At 35.5% G+C, this 13841-nt stretch overlaps 2 protein-coding genes across 7 annotated transcripts in view; one reads left to right on the forward strand and one right to left on the reverse strand.

The window, feature by feature from the left end:
* Positions 1 to 13841, forward strand: part of CRACD (capping protein inhibiting regulator of actin dynamics) — a 314918-nt gene that overhangs the window by 283365 nt on the left and 17712 nt on the right. The window lies entirely within an intron of this gene.
* Positions 1 to 13841, reverse strand: part of AASDH (aminoadipate-semialdehyde dehydrogenase) — a 35190-nt gene that overhangs the window by 2055 nt on the left and 19294 nt on the right. For 5 of the 6 annotated variants that reach the window (XM_067736085.1, XM_067736084.1, XM_067736088.1 and 2 more), the window contains 9 exons: positions 10162 to 10403; positions 9690 to 9796; positions 8991 to 9163; positions 8369 to 8561; positions 7199 to 7314; positions 5399 to 6194; positions 2612 to 2775; positions 1291 to 1413; positions 331 to 462 (listed from right to left, as the gene is read on the reverse strand). In XM_067736085.1, the coding sequence (XP_067592186.1) occupies positions 331 to 462; positions 1291 to 1413; positions 2612 to 2775; positions 5399 to 6194; positions 7199 to 7314; positions 8369 to 8561; positions 8991 to 9163; positions 9690 to 9796; positions 10162 to 10403 (2046 nt within the window). The other variant, XM_067736087.1, reaches the window with a different exon arrangement.

The following is a 13841-nucleotide window of genomic DNA, read 5'->3' on the forward strand; positions in this document are numbered from 1 at the left end:
CTGCACATCCAGAGGCTGTGCTCCGCAACGGGAGAGGCCACAACAGTGAGAGGCCCGTGTACCGCAAAAAAAAAAAAAAAAAAAAAACCAAAAAAAAGCTGATGACATTTTTTAAATTGTGAGAGAATGACAAAAGTAAAACAATGTTTGGATAGAATCTTTTAAATCTATTATAGCGTCATTCAAAATTTTAAAAACCCGTAGTTTGACAATTAAAATAGAATTAGTTTTCAACACAATGGGTCGAATAATGTTTAAAATTTTACTTCAGTTGTCACCAGCTACTATGCCTTTGAGAAATGTAAATAAAACAGAACTAGAAATTTTTACCTGTTCTCCAAAGTGAGTAAAGCAGAGAAAATTCCCATCTACACAGCCAATACAAATATACTGTAGGCAACACCGTGGAGAAGAAAAGAGTGGCTTTCCACAGGAATGTTTCCAAACTCTCTTCCCAGTGGCCTGTCAGGGGCAAAAAGCAATTCACAGCATTTAAATCATTCTACTAATCAACTACCCTTTATAAAATAAACTCATAAATCTCCCAGAGGTAAAGCTATAAACACCAGAAAATGCTATAATGGCATGCTGACATTATAAATGAAGCTAGTGCACATATACACAGCTATAAAATTAATGAGTGCTACTTATGAATGCTAAAAACTTGCAGTAAAACCAGGAAAGAAATAACTAGCACATAAACTCCATCCTTAGAATGGACACGAAGTTCTTGACAGGACCGAGAACAGTCTGCCAACTTAAAAATTGATAGGACTTCCCTGGTGGCACAGTGGTTAAGAATCCGCGTGCCAAAGGAGGGGACACGGGTTCGATCCCTGGTCCGGGAAGATCCCCACGCCACAGAGCAACTAAGCCCGCACGCCACAACTTCTGAAGCCCACGCCTAGAGCCCACGGTCTGCAACTACTGAAGCCGGAGCACCTAGAGCCCGTGCTCTGCAACAAGCCACCGCAATAAGAAGCCCACGCACCACAATGAAGAGTAGCCCCTGCTCTCTGCCACTAGAGAAAGCCCATGCACAGCAATGAAGATCCAACGTAGCCAAAAAAATAAAATAAAAATAAAATAAAAAATTGATAAAAGACATACACAGAACTTAGATTTTTCTCATCTTTCTATACTTTATGTCAGTCATTTTTAATGAATTCTGGTTCAGTAATGTATGGACTATAACTGAGATCTACTTCAAATTTGCAGAATTCAAAGCAAAAATAAAAAATATTAAAGAAAAACAGGTAATAAAATCAATAAATATTCTTTTATGCCTACAGGATTTATAGCCAGTAAAAGTCCTCCCAGCGTAGCAAAATACAAGTGATATGGAATCAGGCTCAAACAAGGAGAAGAAAAAACAGTTCCTCCGCATTTCAACTTCCAAACACACTTCTTTTTCTGCAAATAAGAAAGCAAATTAAAAAAAAAAAAAAGAAAGAAAAAGAAAGCAAATTAATTGGTTTCTGCTGGTGATTAACAAAATATACATATCCCGTCCCTCCTGATGTTATGTCTATCTTAGTTAATATAACTTTTATTTTTAGTATAAAAATAATATATACTCACTGTGGAGAATCAAGTTAGTATAAAAAGATGACAAAAGCCAATACCCAGAGATTACCACTGTTAACATTTTAGCATTTTCCCTTGTGATCTTTTTGGTGCACGCACACACACACAGCTTAATATACTTGAGATCATCACTCTGAATATCATACACTTTGTATCTAATTTAGCTCAATTACTTTGTAAAACTCTTTAAATATTACTTTAATGAATCATATCCCATATGAACACAAAATAATTTCTCTACCTTATCATTGAAAATTGTCTTGAACTAATTGCTTGGTGTTATAAACAATTTGGAAATAGACATCTTCGTGCATATATCTGTCCATGTTTCTGATTATTTTGCCAGGACAGATTCCTAGAAGAATTTTACTGAATCAAAGGATATGAAATTGTTACCTATGGTCAAATTGTTTTCCTCGAAGGCTTTACCTCCCACCATTGTCACCAGCATTTAATGCTACACTCTAATAACATTTGCTTCTTTATCTCGAAGTTTAAATTTTCATTCCTTTGATTCTTAAACATATGAAATATTTAAATTCATTTACTAGCTATTTCTTCTTTGGGGTCCTGTGCATTTATATCCCTTGTTTATTTTTCTATCTGGACCTTTACATTTTTCTTATTAATTTGTATTTGCTCTTAATTTATACTTGTGAATATTTTAACTCTGTCACACTTGTTTCAAAAACTTTTCCCAACTTATTTCTTTTTAATTTTATAATCCTTAAATTTAAAAATTTATGTGATCAGTTCTTATTGATATTTTTGTGATTCTTCTCTATTGTCAAGATGGCATTCTAAGTTCCTTATATTTCAAAACTCTGAGTAGTAAATTTATTTGAAAATTCGGTATGGAAGTTAAAATTGTCTTAAGATATTATGGCTGTTAATTAACCCCTTAATCTTCCCAGATCGCAAACTTGGGAAGAGTTAATACCTGCTCCCCTAGTCACCACCACCTGATAGTTTCACACTCTTCTATCTATGCTTATGGTATGAAATTGATGAAGTGAATTCTTACATATATATCTAAAGCATATGCATGCTGGTCATGAGAACCAATGTAAAAAAGTCCTGTGGTTGGATCCACAGTTGCTGAGCTTTTGACAGCATCATCAGTAGTAAACATCCAGTATTTTTCTCCACTATTACTCTTCAGAATATAAACCAACCCATTATAACAGCCTGTTGGGAAACAAAATACAAAAGATGAGATTTAGATATGTCACTGGAAAATAAGTATTTGGCTTAAATCATGACAATATATATTCGATGTTCTTCATGTGTACTTAGGCTCTATGTTTGGCTCGATTTACATTTCAGCAAAGCAGCAACCATTTGTATAAAAAACCTATTTAGTAGGTACATCTTACATTTTAAAAGTACCATGAAGTGCTTCACTACCAGGAAAACAATGAACATGAGCATGCTGCAGCAGAAAGAGGCTTTGACAACTTGGATTCAGATCTTGTCATGGCCATCCTTTGGGCAAATTACCTAGCATCACTGGGCCTAGATTATCTTTCTGCTGAATGTGGATACATCTACAGCAGGGTTACTGTGATAATCAGGATAAATGCCCAGTACATAGTAGGTGTTCCAGAAATGCTAACATTAACAATGACCAAATGTTTATTGACCTTTTACCTTGTGAAGGGAACTACTCTAAGAACTTTATGTCTGTCAACTCATGTAATGCTCACAGTGAAGTGCTACTATATGCATATATATATATATATATATATATATATATTATTTTGGCAGTGTTGGGTCTTCGTTGCTATGCATGGGCTTTCTCTAGTTGCGGGGAGCAGGGGCTACTCTTCGTTGCGGTGCACAGGCTTCTCATTGCAGTGGCTTCTCTTGTTGTGGAGCATGGGCTCTAGACATGTGGGCTTCAGTAGTTGTGGCGCATGGGCTCTAGAGCACAGGCTCAGTAGTTGTGGCGCACAGGCTTAGTTGCTCCACTGCATGTGGGATCTTCCCGGACCAGGGATCAAACTTGTGTCCCCTGCACTGGCAGGCGGATTCTTAACCACTGCACCACCAGGGAAGTCCCTGGAGCAGTGGACTCTTGATTGTGGTAGTGGTTACATGATAGTATGTATCTGTCAAAATATAAAACTGTATACTAAAAAGGGTTTTACTGTATATTATATTAATAACAAATATTCAAAGTACTAAGTGATAGTTAACAACACTGAACTATATATTTGAGGTGATGTATGCTAACTAGATTTACTGTGGTAATCATTTTGCAATATACACATATCAAACATTATATTGTATACCTTAAGCTAATAAAATGTTGTATGTCAATTACATCTCAATAAAACTGGAAATTTTTTTAAAAAGAGAAAAAAAGTACTAAGTGACCACCACGTGTCAGAGGCTTTGGGTTTAGACACTTGGAACGCAAACAGTAACCTCAATGAGCTGACTTTCATGAATAGGGATTACTCATGATCATTCACATGTATAACTGAAAGTTTCCTGTAGTATAATTTTCAAAATGTAAGTTTTCAATACAGAAGAATCAAACTCAGATTCAAGTAGATTCTAGCCAGGCTAACATAAGTAGGGAGATATATTCCTAAGCACTTAGTCTGAACAGCTTTGGTAAGCACATGCCATGAGCATTAAAGTAAAACTTGATGTAGTTTGGGGGGTAAAAAGAGAGTGGTAGTTCAGGAGACATTACGCCTAGACCCCCATATCTTTGTAAAGTAAGAGTCACCTACACCTTAATGAAACTGAGTAGAAGGTAGTAGCTAACACTTGTTGAAGGTCACAGAGCTGGTAGTAGCTTTACAGCTAGGTTCAAATCCAGAAACTCTGACCTAAGGCCCACACTGTGAATCAGCATGTAGTTAACTATTATTCTTTGAGCACTTAGTCTGTCCCTAGCAATGTACTAAAGGATTCACAAGCAATTATTTCATTTAATCCTCTCAAAAGCTCTATGATTATTGTGGTAGTTTTAAAATATATCCACAAATTCTTTGATACTCAGAGATATTCAACAGGTGAAGCTAATTCCCCTCCCTCTGAGTGTGGGCCAGACTTAATGATGTTCTTCTAATAACAGAATAAGGCACAAATAATGGTATACAACTTTAGACACTAAAAGTACTGCGTTCCTCCTCAATCACTCTCTTGGGTCACTCACTCTGAGGGAAGTTAGCTTCCATGTTGCAAGGGCATTCAAGCAGCCTATGGAGAAGCCCATGTGTCAAGAAACTGAAGCTTCCTGCCAAAAGCCAGCAAAAACTGAAGTCTTCTGTTTGCAGCAATGTGAGTAAGCCATCTTAGAAGCAGATTTTTCCAGCTCGTCAAGGCTTCAGATGGTTGCTGCCACATGAAAAACCCTGAGCCAGAACGTTCAGCTAAACCCTTCCTAAATTCCTGACCCATAGAAACTGTGAGATAATAAATGTTTATTAAAGCAACTATATCCCAATAAATAAATAAATAAATGTTTATTATTCTAAACCATTAAGTCTGGCGATAATCTGTGATGCAGCACCATGTTTTATTTATTAAGCCCATATACTCATAAGAAAACTGAAATTCTAAGAAGTTCAGCAACTCGTTAAAGGTCACAGAGCTGGTTACAGCTTTAGAGTTAGCTTCAAATCCAGAAACTCTGACCCAAGGCCCACACTATGAATCAGCATGTAGTTAACTATTATTCTTTGACAGCAACCAAACCTACTATGCATAGGTTTTTTAAATTTAACTTGGTCCTACTAGCATTACCATATGATAATTAAATTTAACTCTATAAACCTCAAATTCAGAAACTTACCCACTACAATAAAGTTTCCACACTTAGATACACATGCTGAGGATTCAATGCGATCTCCCAAAATCTGTTCCCATTTCACCTTTCCAGAGTAAAGATCAACTGCCATCATTCTATGAGAATGGGAGCCAATGTACACAGTTGCAGATGACTTATCAACAGCTGGTATTACAAGCAGAGGTGAAGCATCCACACATTTGCCTGTGTCTGACCTCCACCTCACATGAAACTCCATTTTCTCAGCCCCCATCACAGATGTTTCCTCTTCAGAAACTTTTGCAACACAGGACATATCTTTTGACTTCCCAATAAGAGCTGGAGGATTTAAGCTTTTCATATTTTGAATGTTAGTCTGTGAAATTATATCAGAAGAACAGGCTGAAGGGCAATGTTCCAACTTAGTTAAAAACCTAGTAGTATTCAGAGACAAAATCTGACTCCCTCGGCTCAGTGCAATAAAAGCATTGATCTCGTTGTCACAATTTAAAGGCATGACAGATTCCTGATGTAAAGATTTTCCACTGGTTTCCTCTTGATTAACATCGCTGGATTTTCTTTTTGTGGAATAATTCTTGCTAAATGTCAGATCTTCATCTGGAAACACTGTTTGAAGGATGTGATTGTAAATCTCTAAAATAGAACTGCTAAGAATAATTTCCAGAAGCCCAGGTACTGCTGTGCCAACAAGGTTTTCAATCTCATTGAGGAGCCGTATGGACTTCAAAGAATCTCCACCACTATTTAAGAAGAGTGACTCATCAGGAACCTTCAAAGGGTCTTCTGAGAGACTCAGAACAGACTACAGATTAGAGAAGTGAGAAATATGGTGAAGTTAAAGATCTAAAACCAAAAGAATTCAGCATTTAAAGGTAATATATAGACGATGGTAACTACATTAATGAGATGAACACAAACAAAATAAATTTTTTAACAATTAAAGTAAATTTTAAAATTATTTTCTATATAGTAAAGGAGACCATCATTATGCTACCAATTTTGTCACAAACTACCCTAGAACTGCAAATTATACTTCCCTTTAGAGCAGTTTTTCTACCCATACAATAGGGAATGGAATTATAAAAACACCTGATTTAATATCAGATATTAACAATATCTGATATTTCTATAATATGGGAATAATTATTTTCATTAACTTCACATAAACCGAAATTATTTTCCAAGAATCTAAAAATGAAGTGGATATTACTTTTATCTAGGTATCTATTTTCAGACAAGACTGTACAGTTACATCCTCTTGTTAGAACCCTTTAGAAAACTCCAAATTTTATCTAAGAAAAATTATACTGACCTGTAAATCATAGGTAATAAAATATATATATTTTAAAATAAGTTTTTAATTGTTATATACATATATATATTAATTCCCTTAAGCAGAAGCATACATGTTGTTACTGAAAGTTCTTCTGGAATAATTATGTTAAGCCTTTATACCACAGATTGTGGTACAGCAAGAGTTGGCTATTTTTTCAACTCTGACAAGTGTTACTGCACTTGACTGACCATCTTAGGGAAAAGTTATGTCAAGAGGCGTTTTGTCTACTCGTGCCTTTTATGACTACCTCACTTCCAATAAATTTCTATATAGGGAGCTTAATCTAATCTTGCAGTAGAGAACCTAACCCTTATTTGAATACAAATTGAATAAAACAAAGCTATACTACTTAACATCTGGGCAGCAGTAATATTCTTAGAAAATTTTATCAGACTTATTAGGATGCTACATTCCCTGAAGATATACAACGACCTCTTTATAATAACAAATTTGTATCTTAAAAGTTGTACCTTCCACAAATGATGTAATTTTTCCCAAAGTTCCTCTTTTCCATTGAGTTTACATTCAGACTTCAAGTTTATGGAGTTTAAATAAATCTTATTTAACTCAGAAACATCAATTTTGCCTTAATACAAAAGAGAAATAACAATTTTTAAATTTCAGCTTGACCCCTTCATGTCTTTGTTAGTCACAATACACACATTTTTCATTGTTAAGGTTAGAAATCCTATAAAATAGTTTGTCATGCAGAATCAATAATCAAGAAGACAGTCCCATGCTACCCAGAATGTAGTGGGTAGCAGATAAGAAGAAAGGAGGGACTTCCCTGGTGGCGCAGTGGTTAGGAATCCGATACCTGCCAACGCAGAGGACACCTGTTCAATCCCTGGTCTGGGAAGATCCCACATGCTGCGGAGCGACTAAGCCCGTGCGCCACAACTACTGAGCCTGTGCTTTGAAGCCTGCGAGCCACAACTACTGAAGCCTGCGAGCCTAGAGCCCATGCTCCGCAAAAAGAGAAGCCACCACATGAGAAGCCTGCGCACCACAACACTAGTGCACCACAACAGAGTAGCCCCCGCTCGCCGCAACTACAGAAAGCCCACGCACAGGAGCGAAGACACAACGCAGCCAAAAATAAATAATATTTTTAAAAGAAAAAAAAAAGGAGAGAAAGCCCGCACACAGCCACAAAGACCCAATGCAGCCAAAAAATAAATAATTTTAAATAAAAGAGAAAAAAAAGAAAGGAGGGGCTAATGTTGCTCTCATTTAAAGAGCTAAAGAAATGGTACTATTTACTGAGCAATAACCACATTCTGAAATATTAAATAAAGATGAAATTGGGAAAGTAATAGAATATGGTGATTAAGAGCACATGTTTTGAAGTCAAACAGTCCTACAGAATTTCAACTCTACTACTAACTAGCAATGTGATTTTGGGGAAATTATTTAACCTCTTAAGCCTTATTTTCCACATAAGTAAATGGGAATAATACAACCTACTCATAGGAGTTTCTGGAGATAAAATGAGTTAATTATACAAAGTATTTAACAGAGGGTCTACCACAATATATATTAGTATTACTTATAATAATAAGGATTTAAGTGGCCTTTAAACTAGTTAATACAATTAGTATCATTTGGCACTGAAACATAGCTGCTTCAAATTATTTTACCATGAGATGTAAATGGTAGAGAATCAATCAATACAAGCTCATCCGGGATTGCATGACTTGGAAGATGTTTCTGCAGTTCTTTAAAGACGTAATCCTTTACTAAATCATTTTTGGACACCATGAACAAAATTAATTTTTCCTGATTATACCATGTAACTGCACAAGATTCCACTTGTTGAAGACCTTCAGCAACCTATGAGAGAGATTATCTCAATTTGCCAATAAGGACATTTAAAAACAAACTTCCTAAATACTCTGCATTCAATACAGTCAAATTAAAATCTGGAATTCACTAGAGAGTTTTAAAAAATTGTTTCCTACTATCACTATTACCAGCACACTGGGTTCTTAATGTTTTCCAAAAATAATAGCTCCCAGAGCAAAATAAGTCAACTTATCTTCAGTTATCAAAATCCCCTTTGTCACTTATTTAAAAAACAACTCTTCATGCTGAGAATAAAGTGCACAATGAATTATCCATATCTTCTACTGTAATTCATCATTAACACAAAAGTCTTAGGTTTAAATAATACTGACAGAGAACCCTGGAACAGAAGAGTAGTTATGGCTGCCTCTAATACCTACATATATTAATAGATGTTTAATATTTAAACAGTTCTACCTGTTGCACAAGTTCAATGTTAAGACGTTTGCCATGACGTTTGATCTGACTGTCCTTTCGTCCCAAGAAAAATATCTCTCCATCTTTTATAGTCACAAAGTCTCCTGTGGCCCTCATTGTGCCAAGTGGTACTGTCATTTCATCATCAAGAAAACATACTCTATTTCTGCCACCTTCACAAGATATAAACAACAATGTAATTTTAAAAATTCATGGAAAATATAATAAAAACCAAGAAATCAGAACATCTCCAAAAGCTCAGTTACTAAGTTTCAAAGTCTGAATATTTATATAAAAAGGGGGACTCACTTTTAAATGTTATCTTATAAAATTATATACAATAAGAACCTTAGTAAAGTAAGCAAAGGGATGAAACACAATCTAGTTCTAAAAATACATGTGATTAAAAACATTCTTAAAATACTAATAGAATTTTGGCTATAAACAGAAATACAAACAACCAATTTACAGTTTCTAAATTACTTTTATATCTTCTCTTAGAGTATTAGACATTGTTATCTGAAATAATTATGGTAACTAATTAAATGTTTCATGACTGTGAGGATGAGATTAAAAATTACCATCACCGAAAAGAATACTAGACTTAAGAATAATTGAGGAAAGAATAAAATTAACACATCAGATTTTTTTTCTTGGAAAAAAAAAGAAATTATTCCCAATCAACAAATGTAAAACAACCTAAAAATACTTGGCCATTGCCTTCTTGAACTGTGAAACCATTAGTATCTTTGACTTCAACTACTGTTCCAAGCAGTGGAAATCCCAGTTGTACAGGCAAGTCACATCTATGAAAACACAACAACCCAAACCAAATTAAAAATTTTTCATTTGAATAGAATATTTACCAGTGTATTTAAATCACATTGTACCAAATAAAGAAAAAAAAAGTTTTTGTTATAATTCAAAGATTGACAAGAGGAAAAGGTTAGGTGGAAAAGTTATGTTATTCATTGCTGTTTAGTTACGAAAACCTCTAGCAGGATCTGTAGCACCAGTTAAAATAAGAAAGGTTCTGGATTCCCAGCTTAAAATTCTAGATAAAATAGTGTTTATAAAATATTACTCCAGTGCCTATCAAAAATACTATTTGTGTTAAGATACTGGAAAAATAACAGTTTCTACCCTACCCTGAAGTAACTGAAACCCTTACTTCAAAGTAGAGTTAAGAATTTTCTCTGGTATCCTGTAAAAAGTCGCCCAACTTGAGACCTCGGTGATACCATAAACATTAAATATTTGTGTTTTATTGCCTATTCCTCTCCAGCTTTTGAGAACAGTTAATGATGGAAATGCTTCGCCACCAAGGGCCAATACTCGAAGAGAAGTATTGGTTGATAAAACAGTTGACTTGATAAGCTGAGATCCAAATCTTCTAAGCAATGTCGGTGTTGCCTGTAGATACATTAAAAATAAATTATTTCTTTCCCTTCACTTCTTTAAAAAAAAAACAAAAAACAAAAAACCACACTGTAGTGATTAGTCCAAAGCTTAACATTGGGAGCTCACAAGGAAATTAAGGCTGTGTTTACTAAATGGCAAATCATATTTGGAAAACTACTGAAGCAGCATTACCTTTTTAATGTGGACATAAATTTTGCTTCAGTAAAAAACAAGCAAATATTAATTATGTTTCATTATGCAGTTTAGACAAAAAGGTTTAAGGACAAAAATTTATTAAATGAATTTACATTTCCTTTCCCATTATTCCTATGTAGAAAAAGTATATAAAAGTGTTAAGGAAGTGCCTAAGCAAAACAATGAATAAAGATTTTAAAAAACAACTTTATTAAGATAATATAATTGACATACAATAGACTATACATATTTAAAGTGTACAATACAAATTTTGAGATATATTATTGGTGAAACCATCACCACAATCCAGATAATGAACATATCCTTCAACCCTAAAATCACCTATGTACCATTGTAATTCTTCCCTCCAACTGGACCTCTCCTCCAGACAACCACTGATCTATTTTTTGTCACTGATGATCAGCTGGCATTTTCTAGAATTTTATAAAAATGGAATCATACAACATGTATTCTGTTTTGACCTAGCATCTTTTACTCTATGTTCAGTGAAAATACTTTGTGTTTCATGTTGTATATATCAATAATTCATTCTTTTTTGTCTTAGTCTGTTCAGGCTGCTATAACAAAATACTGTAGACTGGGTAGGTTATAAACAACAGAAGTTTACTTCTCACAGTTCTTGGAGGATAGAAGTCCAAGACCAGGGTGCCAGCATGGTCCAGTTCTGGTGAGAGCTCTCTTCCAGGTTAGACTTCTTGCTGTGTCCTCACATGGTGGAAGGGGATAGGAAGCTCTGTGGGGTCTTTTTTACAAGGGCACTAAATCCCATTCATGAGGGCTTCACCCTCATGACCTAAGCAGTCCCAAAGGCCCCATATGAATTCTGGGGGGACACAAACACTCAGACCATAGGACTTTTTATTCTATTGTATGGATCAGGACTACCTTTTGAATTTCCATATAAAATTTAGGATCAGCTTGTCAATTTCTCCCCCAAAGAAGTCCATCAGGATTTTGATAGGGGCTGGGTTTAATTTATAGGGAGAACTGCAATCTTGACAATATTGAGACATCCAATCCATAAACATGAAATGTCTCTTCATTTATTTAGCTCTTCAATTTCTATCAACAATGTTCTATAGTTTTCATCGTACAAGCCTTGCTCTTCTTTAAATTTATTCCTATTTTATTATTTTTGATGCTATTGTGAATATAATTATTCTCTTAATTTCATTTTTGGGCTTTTTTTATATAATGTAGAAATATAGTTGATTTTGCATATTGATCTTGTACCCTACAACCTTGCTGAACTTGTTTATTAGTTCTAGTAGTTCCCCCATGTTGTCTGCAAATAGTTTTACTTCTTCCTGTCCAGTGTGGGTGCTTAATTTCTTTCTTCCTTTTTGCTTTATTGCACTGCCTAGAACAACCAGAATAATGTTGAAAAGAAGTGAAAAAGCAAACATCCTTGCCTTGTTCCCAATCTTAGGGTGAAAGCATTCAGTCTTTTATCCAATTATAATGTTAGCTGTAGTCTTTTTGTAGACATCCTTTATCATGTTGGGGAAGTTCCCTTCTATTCCTAGTTTGTTGACTTTTTTTTATCATTGGCATTGGATTTGCCAAATAATTTTTCTGCATCTGCTGACATAATTATGTGCTTTTTGTTCATTATTCTTTATCTAGTATATAGCATCAGTGGATTTTTGGATGTTAAAGCAAATGTGCATTCCTGGGACAAATCCCACTTAGTCACATTTGATGAAATAAAATTATTTTTAAGGCAGGACAAAAACAATATTTTAACATAAAATTCTCTCTCTGCCCATTTGGGCCCCACTACGCTCGCTTTACGGTGCAATGTGCATCTGCATTATACATTAACCAGACCACCTTAGAAGACACAGAAATACCTGCTACATCGTAAAAAGCAAATTTCTCCTCACACCAACAAGGTAATTCCTTAGAAGATAACATTCCTTTCTTAATCCTGTGATGGGTCACAATGACCCACTACTCGCCTTATATGTGCAGATCTAGACTATGTAAACTATCAATATGTCACTTTGATGTATAACTCTTTGTCTCGAAAATGTATATAACTGTGCTTTGACTTCTAACAGGCAGGAGGGTCCTCAGATCTTTCTGAAAGACTGTCCCTCGGGTTATAATCCTCAGTTTGGCTCAAAGAACATTCTTTGTTTCTTTCTTAGATTGACTAATTAATTTTTCATCAACACATTTTACATTTCCTGAGACTTATTTTGTAGCCTAGCATATGACCTATCCTAGGAAATGTATACTCTGCATTTGGTGGATGGAGTGCTCTACATGTGGAATTTGGTTGATAATGTTATTCAAGTCTTCTTTATTACATGCACACTGATTTCTGTCTAGTTTTTCAATGAATTACTGAAAGTAGGGTACTAAAATTTCAAACCATTGAGTCATCTATTTCTCCTTTCAGTTCTGTCCATTTTTGCTTCATGTATTTGGAACCTCTATTTTCAGGCAGATATCATGTTCTTGATATAACAATATACTTCTTTTTTAAAAATTAATTAATTTTGCACCAGGTCTTAGTTGCAGGAGGCAGGCTCCTTAGTTGCTGCTTGCCGGCTCCTTAGTTGCAGCAGGCGGACTCCTTAGTTGTGACATGAGAACTCTCAGTTGCAGCATGCATGTGGGATCTAGTTCCCTGACCGGGGATCGAACCCGGGTCCCCTGCATTGGGAGCACAGAGTCCTAACCACTGCGCCACCAGGGAAGTCCCAGCAATGTACTTCTTGATGTACTGACCACTTTATCATTATGAAATGTTTTGTTGCTGATTTTTTATTTGCTTGTTTATTTCTTTGTTTGTAACTTGCCTGGGCTAAATGTGAATCGTCTCCCCCGTATGGTCACTGATGTCACTGCTCAGGTGGCTTTTAAAATAGGTATTTGGGAACTCCCTGGTGATCTGGTGGTTAAGACTCAGCATCTTCACTGCCGTGGCCCAGGCTCAATCCCTGGTGGGGGAACTAAGATCCCACGAGCTGCATGGTATGACCAAAAAATAAATTAAATTAAATACTTTTTTTTTTGGCCCTTCGCAGTGAGAGCTTGGAATCCTAACCACTGGACCACCAAGGAATTCCTAAAATATTCTTTTTTTTTGACTGCATCAGGTCTTAGTTGCGGCACACAGGATCTTTCATTGCGGCATGCGGGCTTCTCTCTAGTTTTGGCATGAGGGTTTTTCTCTCTCTAGTTGTGGTGCGCAGGCTCCAAAGTGCGTAGGCTCTGTGGTTT

This window comes from Pseudorca crassidens, chromosome 4 (assembly GCF_039906515.1).
Source record: "Pseudorca crassidens isolate mPseCra1 chromosome 4, mPseCra1.hap1, whole genome shotgun sequence".
Classification (NCBI taxonomy): domain Eukaryota; kingdom Metazoa; phylum Chordata; class Mammalia; order Artiodactyla; family Delphinidae; genus Pseudorca; species Pseudorca crassidens.